We start from the raw sequence: 20,127 nt of genomic DNA, 5'->3' as shown, positions 1-20,127 counted from the left end.
AATCAATAAAATATATTTTTAAAAAATACAGTAAACCTATGTATTTTATTTTGGAGTTCATTAATTCCAATATAATTCTACTTTCTACTATTTCTGCTAGTTCTTACTCTTGATGCTTTGGGGTGTGTGTGTGTGTGTGTGTGTGTGTGTGTGTGTGTTTCTAGTGAACCAGTGAGATGCTCCTTTATCTTTGAACTTTATCTGTTAATTCTTTGAGAATACAGGTAGATTCCTACAGAGGGAATTTTTATTAACTTTTATCACAGACCATTGGACACTTTCAATCAATGATCACAATATACAGAATTTTCAGTTTGAGGGTTTTTTAACCTCCGTAGGTATGTCATTTAACTTAAAGATGCATCTCTGTTTGAGACTGACTTGTTAGTAACTTTTGAGGGAGGTTTTTTTGCTTGTTTCACAATTCAAGCCATAGTTTAAGACAGGCACTTTACCTTGCTTCCCATGTGGTAGTGGAGGAGTGTTTCCAGTTTGCGCTTACACTGAGCGTGTATAGCCTTTGGGGGATGGTTTTTATTAGACTGTCTACCTTTGTAAAAGCTCTGGGCTGTATCTGCAACACCCCTTCCCTGTAAGCTCATGAAAATGAATGTGCAAGATTACTCTTTTGCCAAATGCCCTTAGAGTGAAAACCCGCTTCATTTTTTTCACTCCCGTGTTCCTACTTGGGATTTTGACCAGAATTCATTTCTTTCATGCTAACTCATAAGTGCATTTATGAAGATATTTTAGTATTTTATCTATCAATTTTTGTTGTGTTTGTAGCAAGATGATTTTAAAAACTCTACTTTATTATTCATTCTGCTGGAAGTGAAAGTTTAAAACAACAATTTTTTAAGTCCTAAAATCTTCCCGTTTGAGTTCTGATTATAGTATAATTTGTATATACAACATTTATAAATTGTCATATAGCTATTGGATACCAATAATTTATCTTTCTACCACATGCTGCTGGTTCCCAGTGAAGAAGATTAATGAATAGATGGGAAGTGTGGTGCAGTAGTACTCCTAAAAGCAAGAAATAAGTAAATACCCTTCTTTCAGGTTCTTTGTCATTTAATGTCCCTGTATATCCATGTGATATAGTCCCCTCTGAATTCATAGTGGCGTACATAATGAGGAGAAGCCATGGACAGGCTAGTTTTGATGTTTGGAAATGCATATGCAAGAATTGGTTTCATTCATACATTTCCCACACAGAGGGACTTTCAAGGTTGTTACATGCTTTTATATACCAACCCATTTTGAATTGCAATCAATACATCTAATTGGAGAATAGCATAATGATTAAAGGATAAATAACTTCAGATATGTGAATCCTCTGGCAGTGTTTGAGAATTAGTATTGGAATTTATTTCAATTTTATTTTAAGTTTAAATAATGTTGAATGTTGAAAAGAGTACTAAATCATGTGTTAATACTAATAAAATGTCAGAGTTTTCTTCTCTAGATGGGCCAAAATATCAAAAGAAATAAAAATTATTATAATAACCATGTTCGGCAACCTTTGGTGCAAGAGTATTTTGGAAATTTTATTTCTGAAATAATGCATGTATTTTGAATATAAATATTTTAAAATTATTTTTTTAACTAGATTCAGGAGTTCTGGAAATCTTGTAATTACTCGTGAGATTGATGTGGCAAAAAATCAGTCCTTTTGGTTCATCAACAAAAAATCGACAACCCAGAAAGTAGTAGAAGAGCAAGTTGCAGCCTTAAATATTCAAGTGGGCAATCTTTGCCAGTTTCTACCTCAGGTATGGGAGAATTAAATGTAAAGATGGGAAGCTTTGTATATAATGTTTCCTTTTTATGCTGTATAAGAATGTAAATACTTTTCCAAGGATATTGTAAAGATTACTATTTAAGCTGAGCATAGCAGTCTTATGCTAATAATTCTTTGTAAGAAAGGTAGCATCTTGTCTCTTACAGCAGCAATTTCCAACCTTTTTCATCTCAAGGCACACATAAACTTTACTAAAATTCTGCAGCACACCAAAAAATACATTTTTTGCCAATCTGACAACAAAAATAGATAAAATTTTGATTCATTCACACCATACGGCTATTGTGTTGGTTGTTGTCATTTTTTTTTGACAATCTAGGGCAGTGGTTCTCAACCTTTCTAATGCCGCAACCTTTTAATACAGTTCCTCATGTTGTGGTGACCCCCAACCATAAAATTATTTTCGTTGCTACTTCATAACTGTAATTTTGCTACTGTTATGAATCATAATGTAAATATCTGATATGCAGGATGTATTTTCATTGTTACAAATTGAACATAATTAAAGCATAGTGATTAATCACAAAAACAATATGTAATTATATATGTGTTTTCCGATGGTCTTAGACCCCCCCAAAGAGGTCGTGACCCACAGGTTGAGAACCGCTGATCTAGGGGGAAAGAGGTAAGTGCCCCTGACTTAAATAGTCAGGTATTACATGTTGAAAAATTCTTGCCCTAACCGGTTTGGCTCAGTGGTTAGAGCGTCAGCCTGCGGACTGAAAGGTCCCAGGTTCGATTCCGGTCAAGGGCATGTACCTTGGTTGCGGGCACATCCCAAGTAGGCGGTGTGCAGGAGGCAGCTGATCGATGTTTCTCTCTCATCGATGTTTCTAACTCTCTATCCTTCGCCCTTCCTCTCTGTAAAAAATCAATAAAATATATTAAAAAAAAAATTCTTGCAGTACACCAGTGGGGCACACTGATTGAAAATCACTGTTTTAAGGTATAATCTTAATTTCTAGTAATTTGGAAAATTTCAATTAATAAATAGTCTAAGTTATGGAGTATTGTACAGGAAATAAAGTATTATTTTCAAGTACAAAGAGCTTGAATTACTGTGGGCTTCCATTTGTTAATTTTTGTTAATAAACAACTTAATCATTGGATTTATATAAAATATTTGATAAACTAAAACTCTTAAATTTTTAGGAATGCCTTGTAACACCTTTATATATTTTGGGGGTTTTTTTTAGTAAAAATAAAACTTCTTGCTAATGCATATTAAATGTTAAAGTGAGATGCCTTTTAACTTTATCTTTGACTGCTGCCTGGTAATAGTAACTATAAAAAATTATAGTTCATTTTTTCTTTAAAAACAGTGATGATTTGTTTATATGTTTATATCAAGTAAAAATTAAACTTTGAAAGCATTTATCATCTGATGTCAGATGATTTCCAAAAGTGGATGTTTAAAATTGCCTCTTTTTTTAACTTCTAATATTCCAATTGATGTGTGGTAGATGATCATTTTGACTATTTTCTCTTATCCAAAACTGTTTATTGTATGTATATAAACTTTTGAAACTGGAGATATTGACATAGAATTTTTTAATTTTTATTTAGTTTATTGGGGTGACATTGGTTAATAAAATAGTATAGGTTTCAAGGGGTACAATTCTATAATACGTCATCTGTATATTATATTGTGTGTTCACAAACCCAAGTCAAGTCTCCTTCCATCACCATTAATCCCCCCCCCCTTCCCCCTCTTTTACCTCCTTCCCCACCCCTTTCCCTCTGGTAATCACCATACTGTTGCCTGAGTCTATGAGTTTGTGTGTTTTTTATTTGTTTCTTAATCTCTTCACCTTTTTTTGCCAGCCTCCCAACTCCCTCCCCCTCTAATAGCTGTCTGTCTCTTCTCTGTGTCTGAGTCTATTTCTATTTTGTTTGTTAATTTATTAGATTCCACATATAAGTGAAATCATATGGTACTTGTCTTTCTCTGGTTTATTTCACTTAGCATAATAATCTCTAGGTCCAGTCATCTTGTTGCAGAAGTTAAGAGTTCCTTCTTTTTTATGGCCAAGTAAAATTCCATTGTGTAAATGTACCACAGATTTTTTTATCCACTCATCTACTGATGGCCACTTGGGCTGCTTCCAAATCTTGGCTGTTATAAATAACGCTGCAATGAACTAAGTGTGCATATATTCGTTCAAATGAGTGTTTCAGGTTTCTTCGGGTATATCCCCAGAAGTGGAGTAGCTAGGTGAAAAAGGCAGTTTGATTTTTAATTTTTTGTGGTAGCTCCATACTGCTTTCCACAGTGCCTGCACCAAGCTGCATTCTCACCAATGCAAGAAGGTTCCCTTTTCTCCACATCCTCGCCAACACTTGTTGTTTGTTGATTTATTGATGAAAGCCATTCTGATAGGTGTGAGGTGATATATCAGTGTAGTTTTAATTTTCATTTCTCTGATTATTAGTGATATTGAGCATCTTTTCATATGTCTATTGGCCTTCTATATGTCCTCTTTGGAGAAATGTCTATTCGGGTCCTTTGCCCATTTTTACTTGGATTGTTTTTTTGGTTGAGTTTTATAAGTTCCTTATAAATTTTGGATATTAAGCCCTTACCATATGTTTTCATTGAATATGTTCTTCCATTCAGTGGGTTATCTTTTCATTTTGTTGATGGTTTCTTTTGCTGTGCAAAAACTTTTTGATTTAGTTCCATTTGGTTTTCTTTTGTTTCCCTTGCCAGAGGAGATATATCAAAAAAATGTTGCTATAAGAAATGTCCAAGATTTTACTGCCTGTATTTTCTTCTAGGATTTTTATGGTTTTGAGTTCAACATTTAAATTTTTAATCCATTTTGAGTTTATTCTTGTGTAGAGTATAAGAAGGTGTTCACAGAAATTTTTTAAAGGTTCTCAAAAAGATGATAGTTTATACCCTAAGTTTATTTCTATTATTTTAAAGAATAATATATGAAAGGACACAGTTTATATTAAGATCACATCTCAAAATAAATATTTTTTCTTTTATTTCATCTTGACAAATGTGATCATTTAGTGAAAAATATTTTGGAGATATTTATAAATGATAATAGTTGCTGATATTTAAGTTTTGTGCTCTAGGATAAAGTTGGAGAATTTGCAAAACTCAGTAAAATTGAACTACTTGAAGCTACTGAGAAGTCAATTGGTCCTCCAGAAATGCATAGATATCACTGTGAACTCAAAAACTTCAGGGAGAAAGAAAAACAACTAGAGGTATTTATAAATGGACAACTCATTTTAATTGCCCCTCTTTGATTTCTATGTCTCAAAATGTGGGAAAGTGAGTGCTGAACCATTGAGTAAATTCATATATTTGTGATTTTTTTTTTTCATGCAGGATTGTAGTGCTAACATTAATTAAATTAAGTGACAAAAAGTGAGACTATGCCCTAACCGGTTTGGCTCAGTGGATAGAGCGTCGGCCTGCAGACTGAAAGGTCCCAGGTTCGATTCCGGTCAAGGGCATGTACCTTGGTTGCAGGCACATCCCCAGTTGGGGGTGTGAAGCAGGCAGCTGATCGATGTTTCTCTCTCATCGATGTTTCTAACTCTCTATCCCTCTCCCTTCCTCTCTGTAAAAAATCAATAAAATATATTTTTTAAAAAGTGAGAATAGATTTGATAAATGTAAAGTTTGAAATTTTTGACTATCATTTCATCAAATATATGTTATTGAATTTCTAAGGAACTAATAATAGTATTACAAAGTATTTTTGTCTCAGAAGTTTCAGTATTATTCTCTTACTCATTTAATATTTATTAAAAACCTACTATGTGCCAGGCATTATGTAAGGCTTTGGATAGTGCAGCAAATACCATACAGTTTTTAATATAGTGTCTCTATTCAACCTCTGATATTTCAGTTGTATGAAGATAGACTTTGTAAGAAAACTATACATTTAGTAGAAGTGTTGATTTTTTTCACCTTTAATAAAACAATTAAAATGTCTCTTTGCATATTGTTTGTAAAGGTGTTTTATTTAATGAATCATTTCGTAGGGCTCAGAAACAAATAATTCTGTAAGTTTTTTTAATAAGATACCTTATAAATGCTTTTTCTTGTACTGTAACTGTCTATACTTTATAATATGTTTTTGTTATAATTTAGTATTATTTTTATTATTACACTTATTCAGAGTGAATGACCAAAGGATTTGTAATTATTTTACCTTCAGATATCTTTTTACCATCTCCACATCAAACAATCTAATATTCCCATCTGAAACACTCCCTGAAATTACCTACTGTCATGTGAAAGGAAAAAAGCATATTTTATACTAAATTCTAAGTACATCTTTGTATTTATTATTTTGCAGTAGCTTTTCTTCTCATTTCTAAGTCCTTAAGTTATGGGTGTTCATAACATTAATATTTTTATTTGTATATCACATTACAGTTTATGAGCTTTTACCCAAAGCAAGTGAGCTGCTTCTACCCTTGACATGAATGAGGCAGTTAACTTTCTTCTCTTTAAGCGAGAAGAATCCAGGCTCAGTGAGGTGGCAGGGCTTCCTCGGAGTCACATGACTAATAAATTATAGTGCCTAGACCAGAGCTTACATGTGCATGTTTTCCATAGTTTTTTGGTTTTTGTTGTTGTTGTTTTGTTTGGTAATCCTCACCCGAGGATATTTTTTTCATTGATTTTTAGTGAGAGTGGAAGAGAGAGGGAAAGACAGAAACATTGATGTGAGAGAGACACATCGATTGGTTGCCTCCTGCACATACCCCGACCAGGGCCCGGGCTAGAGAGGAGCCTGCAACCAAGGTACGTGCCTCTGACCAGAATAGAACCTGGGACTCTGGTCTGCAGGCTGCCACTGAGCACAACTGGCTAGGGCTGTTTTACATAGTTTTTAGAACATCTGTGGAATTCTTTACTGTAAAATTTTGTTAATATTATACATTTTTTATTATTAAAAAACTTGACCTGTTCTTTTCCCAGTTAAACTAATAGTTTAAACAAATATTTCTTATAGACCTCATGCAAAGAGAAAACGGAATATCTAGAGAAAATGGTTCAGAGGAATGAAAGATATAAACAAGATGTGGAGAGGTTCTATGAACGTAAACGACATTTAGATTTGATTGAGATGCTTGAAGCTAAAAGGCCATGGGTGGTAAGTTCTTAGTTATTAGAGGCAAATATAGTGATTCTTGAAGTAGAAGAAAAGTTAGAAAGGAGCTCTAAAATTCCAATTAGGTGCTTTTGTTCATTTTTGCTTTATAATATATAATAAAATGTATCTGTCTCTGTGTTATATAGCTGTGTGCTGTGTTATTAAAATATTAACAAGTAACAGTTTACTAGGTCTAAGGACTCAGAAAAAAGCTGGGATTTCTTCCAAATTTTTGTCCTTAACAGATAGTTTTGTTTTATAAAATGGTAATGACATAAAAATGTTTACACACGTAAAAATTAAGTTCTTGAGTGGCCTCCGGTCACTAAAAATTTACTTGGAGTGTGCTATTAATATCAAATTCAGCTGTAGACACATAGCTGAAGGACATAAGCTGTAGTCTTCGACTCACATGCCTCATAAATTTACTGAGGCTACTGTTTCTAATCACTGTGAGATGTATATTTTATTATTTATGACTGCAGTTTGAGCTAAAGATTCAATTCCCTCATGCATTCCTTCACAGTGGGTAAAAAGGAATAAGAAAGTTTTTATAATGTTTGTTCCAGGGTTAGAATGGAAATAATTGTTACTAGATTGAAAAAATATGTGCCTCTATTTTTGTCCCTCTCCCCCCCTGCTGTAACTTCACCCTACCCTGTCTTATAATTCCATTATTAAACTTTTGCATCCTTCCGCACATTTTTATTACATTTTTCTATACCTATTAGTACTCTTGCACTTTATCTTTGCTTTATGAAGTCTTCAGTTTCTCTTTTATTTTCTAATATTGACATCAGTCTTTTTTCATTTTTTTTTTTGCTTTACTCTAATGTTTACTTACGTTCTTTTCTCTTTTTAACTTCATTGTAGTGCTCCATTTATTTTTATTAATTCCTGTGACATGACAAGCATCATTTTCACCTGCATGTTTCTTTTTCTTCTATTTTTTTTACACATTTTTCTATTGTCTTACACTTTTTTCATTTTTATTTTTCATAACTGAGTTTCTTTTGCTTCTTTATACATTCCTGTATCCCTTCTCTATTAAGAGACTAGAGAACCTCATTTTTACTAGCCATTAGGATATCAGAAACAGGAAGAGATGGATATCAGAGTCCAAACTACTGATGGAGATAAATGCTCAATGAGTTTCAAGACTCTTAGTAAATCATTATGTTTGTATTCACCATTTCTGAAGTTGTTTCAGAGGGCAAATGTTATATTAATAAACCTGTCAAATGGATATCAAAACAGTCTTTTCATAGATTTAGTTTCTGCTTCTACCTTGATGTTAGTATATGTGTTAGTTTAAGCTAGTAGTGCATTAACTTCTGTTTTGTGTTATTTTTAATAATTGCAAGGAATATGAAAATGTTCGTCAGGAATATGAAGAAGTAAAACTAGCTCGTGACCGAGTAAAGGATGAAGTAAGGAAACTTAAAGATGGGCAGATTCCTATAACACGTCGAATTGAAGAAATAGAAATGCAGCGTCACAATTTGGAGGCTCAAATCAAAGCGAAGGTACTTTCCTGGCTCAATTTTGGACTTGCACATACAAAAAAATATTTTGCAAGACATGTAGTGTTGGTTCCTTAAGTTTAACTAGAAATTGTACCATCATAGGGCTTGCAACATTCTAATCATCACTGTTGGAAGGTTGCTACTTTATATCAAGATATAAAAAGAGGAAACAAAATGTGATTAATTACAAGAGGATTCAAATAATATTCCTATCAGAACGGTTTAAACCAGCCGTGGGCAAACTACAGCCCACTGGCCGGATCTGGCCCGTTTGAAATGAATAAAACTAAAAAAAAAAAAAAGACCGTACCCTTTTATGTAATGATGTTTACTTTGAATTTATATTAGTTCATACAAACACTCCATCCATGCTTTGTTCCGGCCCTCCGGTCCAGTTTAAGAACCCATTGTGGCCCTCGAGTCAAAAAGTTTGCCCACCCCTGGTTTAAACTATGGACTCTGCTATCTTAAAGGATTGTTTTTAGCATCAGATGAAAGAACATGAGAAAATAAGTGTAAAGAGACTAAAAAAACATGTCTGCATATTGCTACAGTTGTTTTTAATATCAATAGGAATAACCTGTAGATTTGCAGATAACGTATTTTTTGGGTGATAATGATGTATTTGGTTTGAAAGAAATCATGGAAAAGCATTGTGGGTTAACTTACATAACAACTTAATATTTGGATGGCTGAAGCACATACTTCATTTTGCTTGAATTTTTAAAATCTCTCCCCTTCTGGTTCAATCTTACAGGCAACAGATATTAAGGAGACATCTCAAAAATGCAAACAAAAGCAAGATGTTATAGAAAAGAAAGATAAACATGTAAGATTTTTGTATTGAAATTTTTATTATACTAATTTGCCCTAAAGTTTGTGTTCGAGTCTGGATTTTGGGATCACCTTTTGTTTGGGAATTGTCTAACATCTTCCTTATTCTCTATTTCTTATAATCTATGAGGAAAACTAATATTTGGAAGTATAACCGTTGCACAGAAGATAATTAGGAAAAATTGCTCAAAACTAATCATAGATACGCATTATCATCTTTGTAGCTACGTGGCTGAAGTTGTGTGTTTTTTTTGTTTGTTTTTTACTAGGCTAATGATAAAATTGGATTCAGTTACCTTAATAGCAAAAAATAAAATATAAGGAATTTATTTTGTTTATATCAAGAGTAGGGCATTAAAAAGCTGATTACAAATTCTTTTTCATGGGTAGGACTTCATGGCAAATTTATTTTAGAATGTTGGGCAAGAAAGTGGGGTTTTTAGCTAGTGGATCCGCAAATGTAAGTGGGATTCTATTTTCTAGGATCATTCAACAACTGAATTTTAAATTATCTGCCTTAGGGGTAGATATTCAGCCTCACCCCTTTTTCTGTGCCTTTATCTTCAACTCCAAGGCTTCTTTCGTTTATTTCCCTAGAGAATAAACCTCAGATTTTCATGGCAGAAGCTTTGGCTGCCAGTGTTATGTGATCAAGGTATGTGTATGGGTAGGGTGTAGGGACATTGGGTAGGAGGTAGTGCTGGAGTAATTACATTCTATGCGATGTCTTTTATACTTGACACTAGAGGCCCGGTGCGCAAAAATTTGTGCACTCGGGGGGGAGGGAGGGTCCCTCAGCCCGACCTGTGCCCTCTCGCAGTCTGGGACCCCTCGGGAGATAACGACCTGCTGGCTTAGGCCTGCTCCCGGGTGGCAAAAGGCAGGCCCAATCCCTAGGTGCAGCCCCTGGTCGGGCTCAGAGCAGGGCCAATTGGGGAGTTGGGGCGCCGCCCCTGTCAAACACAGAGCAGGGCGATCGGGAGGTTGTGATTCCACCCTCAGTCACGCTCAGGGTAGGGCCGATTGGGGGGTTGGGGCACCATCCCCTGTCACACTCAAGGCAGGGTCGATGGGGAGGTTGTGGCGCCACCCCCTGTCACGCACAGAACAGGGCCAATCGGGGTTGGGGCATTTCCCCCTGTCACTCACAGAGCAGGGCCCATCAGGGGGTTGGGGCACCACCCTCTATCACCCACAGAGCAGGGCCGATCAGGGGATTGGGGCGCTGCCACTCTCACACTCAGGGCAGGGCCGATGGGGAGGTTATGGTTCTACCCCATCACACACAGAGCAGGGCCCGTGGGGCGATCAGGGGGTTTGGGCGCTGCCCCCTGTTACGCTGATCCCGGTGCCGGGAGGCATATTACCCTTTTACTATATAGAATAGAGGCCTGGTGCATGGGTGGGTGCTGGCTGGTTTGCCCTGAAGGGTGTCCTGGATCAGGGTGGGGGTCCCCACTGGGGTGCCTGGCCAGTCTGGGTGAGGGGCTGAGGGCTGTTTTCAGGCTGGGAGTGACTGAAGTTCCCAACTGCTCCTTTTTTTCTTTTTTATTCTGGGTCAGCTTTACCTTGAGGCTTGGCTCCAGCTCTTAGGCCTCCTGCTGAAAGTAGGTTTCTGGCCTTTGCTTACAATGTTGCGAATCTGCTGGCTGAAGTCCGGCGGTATTTGTTACAATGTTTCTTAAACTGCCTGCTCAGAGGTGCGCTCAGAGGTGCAACCGCAGGCGGGGAACGTTGGTTTCCTCCAACGATCCTCCCTCACTGAGGCAAGCAAGCCTCATGTTAGTTTCAAGCTGCCTGGCTGCCGGCCGCCATCTTGGCTGACAGTTAATTTGCATATCTCGCTGATTAGCCAATGAAAAGGGTAGCGGTCGTACGCCAATTACCATGTTTCTCTTACCATGTTTCTCTTTTATTAGTGTAGATTTCCTTGTTCTAAGAGTCTCTGGGATTTTTTTTGATTTTTTTTTAGAATTGTCAGCTTTTTATTGTTCCTTTTTCTTTCACTCTTTTTTTTTTAAAAAATAGCATTATATTAGTTTTAGGTATACAACATAATGATATGATATTTGTATATGTTGTGAAATTATCACAAAATAAGTCTAGTTAACATTTCTATTGTACATAGTTACAAATTTTTTTAACTGGATGTTTGTACCTTCTGATCCTCCATCACCCATTTCACCCATCCATTAACCTCCCACCTCTGGCAACTACCAATCTATTCTATGTATCTATGAGCTTATTTCACTTTGAATAGTCCTCAGGTTTCATCCATGTTGTTGCAAGTGACAGGATTTACTTCTTCTTTTTTAAAAAATATATTTTATTGATTTTTTACAGAGAGGAAGGGAGAGGGATAGAGAGTTAGAAACATCGATGAGAGAAACATTGATCAGCTGCCTCTTGCACACCCCCTACTGGGGATGTGCCCACAACCAAGGTACATGTCCTTGACTGGAATCGAACCCGGGACCCTCCAGTCCACAGGCCGATGCTCTATCCACTGAGCCAAACTGGTTAGGTCAGGATTTACTTCTTTTTTATGGCTGCATAATATTCCATTGTGTATATATCACATTTTCTTTTTCCATTTATCCATTGATGAACACTTAGTTTTCTGTTTCCATATCTTGCTTATTAGAAATAATAGTGCAATGAACATGGAAGTACATATGTATTTTTAAGTTAGGTATTTTTGTTTTCTTCAGATAAATACCCAGAAGTGGAATTGCTAGATCATGCTAGTTCTATTTTTAATTTTTGGAAGAACCTCCAAACATGCCCATAACCCAGGCATGTACCCTGACCAGGAATTCAGCCGTGACCTCTTGGTTTGTAGGTCAGTGCTCAACCACTAAGCCACACTGGCCTGGCAATAAATGTGGTCTTGATAACTTCATTTTAGAATTTTTTAAGACCTCTTTGGACTTTTATATTTAGTTTTATACATGTTCTATGTATAATTTAAAAGAATGTGTAGTTTGCCTTTAGGTATGGAGATATATGTTAGAATAGGCTTACTATAATTATATTTACACAAATGTCCTACTTATTTTTTTATCTTTCTGATTTATTCAATTTTAAAGTGTCAATACCTGAGTGTAGATTTATCTATTTATTTTAAATTATATTAGTTCTTGCTTCCTAGATTTTAAGCATTATTATTTTGTTCTTTCTAGATCATGTTTTGATTCATTTTATTTACTATAAATAATATATAGTGGGCTTCATATAGTAAAGGAGTTTAGCCAATTCACATTTACTGTTTACTACTTGCTTTGCATGGGTTGATTCCTCCTGTGCTCCTTTCTATTTTATTTCTATTGATCAAGATTTTCTTAATCTATTTTTTCTAAAGTTATATATTCTAAACCTATTCTACTGATTACTCTTAAAGCTTAAATAACACATTTTTTTCATTAATATATTTTTGATTTCAGAGAGAGAGAGAAACATCACTGATGAGAATCATTGATCAGCTGCCTCCTGCACACCCCCTACTGATCAAGCCTGCAACCCAGGCATGTGCCCTCATCTGGAATCGAACCACAACCTCCTAGTTTATCCGTCAGTGCTCAAACCATTGAGCAATATTGTCCAGGCTTCTTCCATATCTTTCTGTCTATATCTTTCTCTAACCCTCTCCTTTTAATAAATTCCTTGGCATTTTCTACATAGGCATTGATGTCATCTACAAATGAGGACAGCTTTATTTCATCCTTTCTGATTTGTATGCCTTTTATTTCTTTTTCTTTTTTTTTTTCCTTATGCAATGGCTAAAAATTTCATCACTGTTGAATAAGAATGGTAAGTTTAGGCATTTTTGCCTTTTGCCTGATCTTAGGAGGAAAGCATTCAGTTTTGCACCATCCTATATAATAAAAGGCTAATATGTAAATTGACCAAATGGTGGAACGACCAGTCACTATGACACACACTGACCACCAAGGAGCAGACACTCAACACAGGAGCTTCCCCCTGGTGGTCAGTGTGCTCCCACAGGGTGAGCACCGCTCACCCAGAAGCTGGGCTTAAGGCTGGCGAGCCCAGAGGCAGTGGTGGGAGCCTCTCCCGCTTCCACGGCACTGCTAAGGATGTCCAGCTGACATCCTATGCCAGTGGTCGGCAAACCGCGGCTCACAAGCCACATGCGGCTCTTTGGCCCCTTGAGTGTGGCTCTTCCACAAAAGACCACGTGCAGGCGCACACGTACAGTGCGATTGAAACTTCGTGGCCCATGCGCAGAAGTCAGTTTTCGGCCTGGGTGAGTCTATTTTGAAGAAGTGGCGTTAGATGAAGTGGGGGGTGCCCTGACCGGTTTGGCTCAGTGGATAGACTCAAGGGTCCCAGGTTCAATTCCGGTCAAGGGCGTGTACCTTAGTTGCAGGCACATAACCAGTAGGGAGTGTGCAGGAGGCAGCTGATCGATGTTTCTCTCTCATCGATGTTTCTAACTCTATCCCTCTCCCTTCCTCTCTGTAAAAAAAACCCAATAAAATATATTTTAAAAAAAAAAAGAAGTTGGAGGTGTTGGTCGGGTCAGGCCATAGGAGACTCGGCGCAGGCGGGCCGCGGGATACGCAGCGCAGGGGAGGCGTGTAATTCATGCACGAGTTGAGTGAACCCGTCAGTCAGCAGTCTCATGTGCAGTGGTTAGTGCTAGTCGCGTCTACAAATCGTGCGCGGGTGACAAAAGTACCTACTCGAAGCATAAAGTTACCTGTATTTTTCCAACCAGCTGCAAATCCTACCGGTATTTTTGTCATCAATTTAAGAATAGATGAAACAAGTATACAAGACGAGTGTGGATGGGAGAGTTGGAAGGAGTCGACCTCAGCGAACGTACCTCAATCAGATTGAGGACGTTTTTAGTAAAGGCCAGCTTAGGAGTACCCTAATTAAGTTAATAACAATGTACCTACCTATATAGTTTAAGTTTAAAAAACTTGGCTCTCAAAAGAAATTTCAATCATTGTACTGTTGATATTTGGCTCTGTTGACTAATGAGTTTGCCGACCACTGTCCTACGCCCGAGGGCTCCCGGACTGCGAGAGGGTACAGGCCGGGCTGAGGGCCCCCCCCCCCCCCCCAGAATGCACGAATTCCATGTACCGGGCCTCTAGTTGACTATAATATTAGCTATAATTTTTTATAGGCGTTCTTTATCAAGTTCAGAAAATGCCATTCCTGTGTTTCTGAGAATGAATGAGTTTCCTCCTCTTCTGTTTTTTTGGGGAGATTGTGTAGAATTGTTAATTATCCTTTAAATATTCTGAAAAATTATCAAATGATACTATCTGGATCTGGATATTTTTGAGGTGGAGTTTAAAGTTATGAATTCAACTTAATAGTTAAAGCTGTTCAAATAATCGATTTCAAGTTGGATGAGTTGTTCTAGTGTTTTTGAGGAACTGGTCCATTCTGTCTTAAGTTGTTAAGTTTATGTGTTTATAGATTCTCCAGTTATCCTTTTGATGTCTGAGGTCTGTAATGATACAGTGATACCCCTGTCCATTCATGATATTGGTAACTTGTTTTAGGATTGTTTTGTCAATCTTGCTAGAGTTTTGTTAAATTTAATGTGGGGTTTTTTAAAGAACCAGTCTTTTGTTTCATTGATTTTTCTCTTTTCAATTTTATTGCTATCTGTTCTTACCTTTATAATTTCCTTTTCTCTGTGTAAGTAGGTATATTTTGCTCCTTTTTTTAGGCTCTTAAGGTAGAAGTTCAGATTGAGATGTTTCATCTTATGTATGAACTTAATAGTATAAATTTTCCTCATTGCTGTTTAGCTGTGTCCACAAATTCTGATATGTTGTATTTTTTGGTTTGTGTTTGTTTCATTTTTCTTGAAATCACAATTTGTTTATTCATTTGCCATTGGTGGGCATTTAGGTTGTTTTTGCTTTAGGGATATAATCAATAAAGCTTCCATAAGTATTTCATATACATTTAATTATGAACATATATTTTTGTTTCTCTTTGATAATATTCTAGAAGTAGAATATCGTAGGCCAGATAGTTTACCAAAATGATTGTTAATAATTTATTGTACCCGAAACCGGTTTGGCTCAGTGGATAGAGCGTCGGCCTGCGGACTGAGAGGTCCCGGGTTCGATTCCGGTTAAGGGCATGTACCTGGGTTGCGGGCACATCCCCAGTAGGAGATGTGCAGGAGGCGGCTGATCGATGTTTCTCTCTCATTGATGTTTCTGACTCTCTGTCTCTCTCCCTTCCTCTCTGTAAAAAATCAATAAAATATATTTTAAAAAAATAATTTATTGGAATTAATAAAAGTTGGCTTGTGATGTCTTGAAATTTTTTTATAAATTGTTCTTCATAAATAATTTGAGAAACACTGCTTGGAGTAGCCTTGCAAGGTTAGATTTAGTTAGGTAGCTATGAGAACTCTCCTTACATTATACAAGATAAAGCAGAGTGAGTACTGCTGGAAGTTAGGGTGATAGATATGAAAATGGGAAAAGCACTGTGATCAGAGAACTCTGATTTTGAATATACCATTGGAAATGTAAGACAAGAACATTAGCGGAGTGAGTAGAGAGCCTGTAGCAATAAAGGATTGAGGAAGGAGGGAAAGATGTGGACTCTTTTCAGAATGTAACAAATCACAACTACATTTGTTAGAGAAATGCAATAGGTTGTTTGAAGTGCGTATTTAAGTTTTGTGGCCATTAATTTAAAGTGTGGCCGGTTTTAGAGATTTCTTCAATTAGTTTAATTGCTTAAATACAGATACTAGTAGATAGAAGGTATATAGTTAAGTTTAAAAAGAACTAGGCTTTCTCCTGGCCAGTGTGATAATAGGATTAGTGGTGTGTTGATAGGTCTTTGCAAGGGAGTGGTTATAGTGGAGGGTTCTGGAACCTCAGCAGGTTAAGGAAAGAAGTGATGGATTTTTTTAAAAGGTACTAAGGTCAATGGATTGTAGGACCATATGGGGGTCAAAGGATGGTTGGAATAGGAATACTATAGCAAATAAAATGGAAGGAAAGGAAATGGTGATCAAAGAGTAGGATTGTGGATATAGAGTTTTCAGAAGTAGTATGTTTTAGGGAGATACACATGTAACGGTAAAAGAAGGTGGATGAGGGAGGAAGGTTTTAGGTAAAATGGGTGAAGTTGCCCTAGCTGGTTTGGCTCAGTGGATAGAGTGTTGGCCTGCGTCCTGAAGAGTCCCGGGTTCATTTCCGGTCAAGGGCTTATGCCAGGGTTGCGGGCTTGATCCCCGGCAGGGGGCATGCAGGAGGCAGCCAATCAATGGTTCTCTCTCATCATAGATATTTATCTCTCACTCCCTTCCTCTCTGAAATCAATTATATATATATATAAAGATGCTGAAGTTGAAGTCAAGGAACACTTAGAGGCCAAAGAGTTAGATTTATTTTTCTGTATGTATGTTGAAGTCTCATGACAGACATAATGATGGAGAGGACGACAATGAGTCAGTCTGGTACTAAAGTCATCACTGAATGAAGAGGGTAAGGAAGAATTCTGAGGGAGGTAGGTAATAACCCAGCAACAAAGATGATGGTGTTAAAGTCTTATCACATGGTCTTCAAAGGAACTGAAGTGGGGCTGTTAATGGAGGAAGCAGTATAGTGGAGATTAATCAGGACACCTTCCTCACCTCTTGAGTCCTAAAGTACTCTGAAGGATTATGGAAGGAAAAGGTCACAGTTCAGAGGGCTCTAGGGAGAAGCATGTCAGGAATAGCCAAATTTTAGTTAGTACAAAAAGAGAAATGGAAGATAGTAGAATAGAAATGGTATCCTAGTGAAATTGGTGATCTAGGAATCTTGAACTTAATGTGCCAGAGCTAATAAACATGGGTATAATGGGATTAGTCATTGTAGTTTCTTGGATGATTTTTTGGTACCTAAGATGTCTCCATTTTGCTGAGAGGGCAAGATTATTTTAAATTTCTTGTTTTTCATGGAATTGGACTTCCTCATGTGTTTGGTGATTCTTAATTCTATGCCTCTCTTCTATGATATGCCTATTTATTCTCCTGAATGGCTTGGACTTCCCTGGCTGAACTCTATGGCTTCTTGTTTGCTTTCTTCTTTTAGACCCATTGAATATTGTTAATTTTCAGATATATAACCTAATTTTTCAAATATTTTTTTCTCCTGTGCATTGGTGTAGGAGAGGGGATTTTGGCATATGTTTTGTTTATTATCTTAACTCTTCCAAAGCTAAGTTTTTAGGAAGAAGAAGTTGATACCAACCCATTCCAACAATAGTGAAATGTAAAATGTAGATGTCCATATAACAGGACATTATGTACGTATTAGAATTTTATTTTGCAAGGACATATGAGGATAATGAGAAACTGCTCTTACTATGTTTTTAGTCATGCCATTTAGTAAAATATGTTCTATAGATAGGCAATAAAATGAAATGTGTAAACACATTAAGATTATATATAGATTTTTAAAAATATATCTCTGTTGATTTCAAAGAGGAAGGAAGAGGGAGAGAGAAACATCAGTGATGAGAAAGATCATTGATTGGTTGCCTCTTTCATGCCCCCTATTGGGGATCAAGCCCACAACATGGGCATGTGCCCTGAAGGAAACTAAACCCTGACCTCCTGGTTAATACGCAAGATTATAGATTTTTGTATTTTCCATATTTTCTATAATCAGTATGTTATTTTATAATGAGGAGAGAATAAATGTGACTTGAAAAGAAAGTGAGCTAATAGGCAAATTATGAGTTGTGTTAGCCTTGTCTATTTTGATATAAAATTCTATTTTATTTAATAAAGTGGGTGCATAAGTGTGTATTTATGTTTATGTGTGTGTGTCTTAAAATCTTAACTCTGTCTTAGATAGACTATGTCTGGTTTTGACAAAAATTTCACTAACAACTTATATGATAGAGGTTTTTTAAAAAAAAGAATTTACCCTGAATGTAAGTTAACAAATCTAAATATATAGGTCGATGTTTAAAAATCTCACAATTAATTTGAAGTGTTAGTAGAAAATAATTTTGTTGGAAGAAAATAGTTTAGTTTAAAATTAATAGGGTAAAATAATCATCATTTCTATTATTAACTTTATTCAAAGTATCATATTGTGTGTCTCTTAATTTCAGTGTTAGGATCTGAATGAAGCATGTATTTACTTCCTATAAATATCTAGAAAGTAAATACATGCTTTCTAGATATTCGGTTGGCTTTATAAATAATTTGTTTATTCAGCAAATACTTAATGAAGGTTAACTATATGTTAAACACTGCTCTAGGTACTTAGGATGTATTAGTGAACAAGTAAAGATATAAATAACCTGGTAAGAGTAACAGTCTAATTCGAGCAGGATAAGTTTTAGTGAGTAAAACAATCATGTTCTTAGATTGTTGACATTTTAAAAACTATATTACTATAAAAGCCTTATAAACTAGGAGAAAAAAAACCATCTCCAGTACTAACCGTCTTTTGTTTTATTAGATTGAGGAACTTCAGCAGGCTTTAACAGTAAAACAAAATGCAGAGCTTGACCGACAGAGGAGAATAAGTAATACCCGAAAAATGATAGAAGATTTGCAAAATGAACTGAGGACCACAGAAAACTGTGTGAATCTTCAACCCCAGATCGATGACATTACAAATGATCTGAGACGAGTTCAAGATGAAAAGGAATCATGTGAAAGCGAGATAATTGATAAGCTTAAAGAGAGGGAAACTCTAGAGAAGGAGAAAAAGAGTAAGTTTTATTAAACTTAGGATGAAGCGATGTTTATAAAATGGAGCTATATCTGATGATGGGCTTTCTTTTTCCCCCCTGATACCATGTCTTTCAATATTCAGATCTCCCTGTTGAGGAAGCTCAGCTCAGTTCTTCAAACTTAGTGCCTTAATTACCTATGGCTATCATGTATCATTTGCCAGTGGCTGGCCATTGTCTTAAATCAGATTATGTCAGTTTATTTAATTCTCTAAAACTGCTTTGCTTTCTTTACAAAGTCACTCACTATTATTTCTCATATCACATTTAAGCTTTTTATTCTAGCCTTCATAAACTTTCCATCCTTGAAGCCTGTCCAGTTATATCTTTGCTTTTCTTTCCTTCAAAGCATGTCAAACTCGCGATAAACGAGGCATGCAGCCCTCTGGCCACTAGTTTGACATGCTTGCGTGTAGACTATGTGGATAGATCTATAGCATTATTCAAATAGAGGATATGTCATATTCGTTTTGCTCTATATATACTAGTATAAGATCAGTTTTTCAAAAAGCACCCATTTTTATATATTTATCAAAGTATTCAATGTGTATAGTTAAAAAACAAAGAAAACTAGAACAGAAGGGAGGCCCAACATGTTGCTAACCTCCAGACCCCTCTCAAGAATAAGCACTTTTAACTATTTCAACAATTTTTTCTAATAGTCCTTCCTGTATTTTCAGCATATTCTTTTTTCACCATAGCTTAATTTGTCAATTTTAGACTTTTTTTTATTGTTGGCATTATTACAGCTATTCCCCATCCCTCCCCCTTTACCCTCCTACACTCAGCCCCTGCCCCACCCCAGGCCTTCACCACATTATTGTCTGTGTCCATAGGCTACGCAAATCCTATATAGTAAAAGGCTAATATGCAAATTGTCCCCTTGGGAGTACGACCTACTGGGAGTTTGCTTGTTATGACATGCGCTGACCACCAGGAGGCAGCGTAGAACGATGGAAGGCCCCGGCTGGCAGCCAGGGGAAGACGGGCCCAATCAGCCCTGATTGCTGGCCAGGCCTAGGGACCCTGCCTGTGCATGAATTTTGTGCATCAGGCTTCTAGTATGTATATAAGTTCT

General features: G+C 36.5%; 1 protein-coding gene across 12 annotated transcripts in view; it reads left to right on the top strand.

Annotated features, from left to right (window-relative positions):
- SMC5 (structural maintenance of chromosomes 5) overlaps window positions 1-20,127 on the top strand; it is an 84,108-nt gene that overhangs the window by 25,855 nt on the left and 38,126 nt on the right. For 9 of the 12 annotated variants that reach the window (XM_036330868.1, XM_036330872.1, XM_036330866.1 and 6 more), the window contains 6 exons: window positions 1,616-1,778; window positions 4,895-5,029; window positions 6,796-6,936; window positions 8,301-8,462; window positions 9,220-9,291; window positions 18,773-19,028. In XM_036330868.1, the coding sequence (XP_036186761.1) occupies window positions 1,616-1,778; window positions 4,895-5,029; window positions 6,796-6,936; window positions 8,301-8,462; window positions 9,220-9,291; window positions 18,773-19,028 (929 nt within the window). Of the gene's footprint in view, window positions 1-1,615; window positions 1,779-2,401; window positions 2,433-4,894; window positions 5,030-6,795; window positions 6,937-8,300; window positions 8,463-9,219; window positions 9,292-18,772; window positions 19,029-20,127 lie in introns of those variants that run through there. The other 3 variants (XM_036330876.1, XM_036330871.1, XM_036330875.1) reach the window with 3 other exon arrangements.

Source organism: Myotis myotis, unplaced genomic scaffold (assembly GCF_014108235.1).
Source record: "Myotis myotis isolate mMyoMyo1 unplaced genomic scaffold, mMyoMyo1.p scaffold_m19_p_12, whole genome shotgun sequence".
Lineage (NCBI taxonomy): Eukaryota > Metazoa > Chordata > Mammalia > Chiroptera > Vespertilionidae > Myotis > Myotis myotis.
The sequence above is the reverse complement of the archived record's forward strand: the minus strand, read 5'-3'. Positions and strand labels throughout refer to the sequence as shown.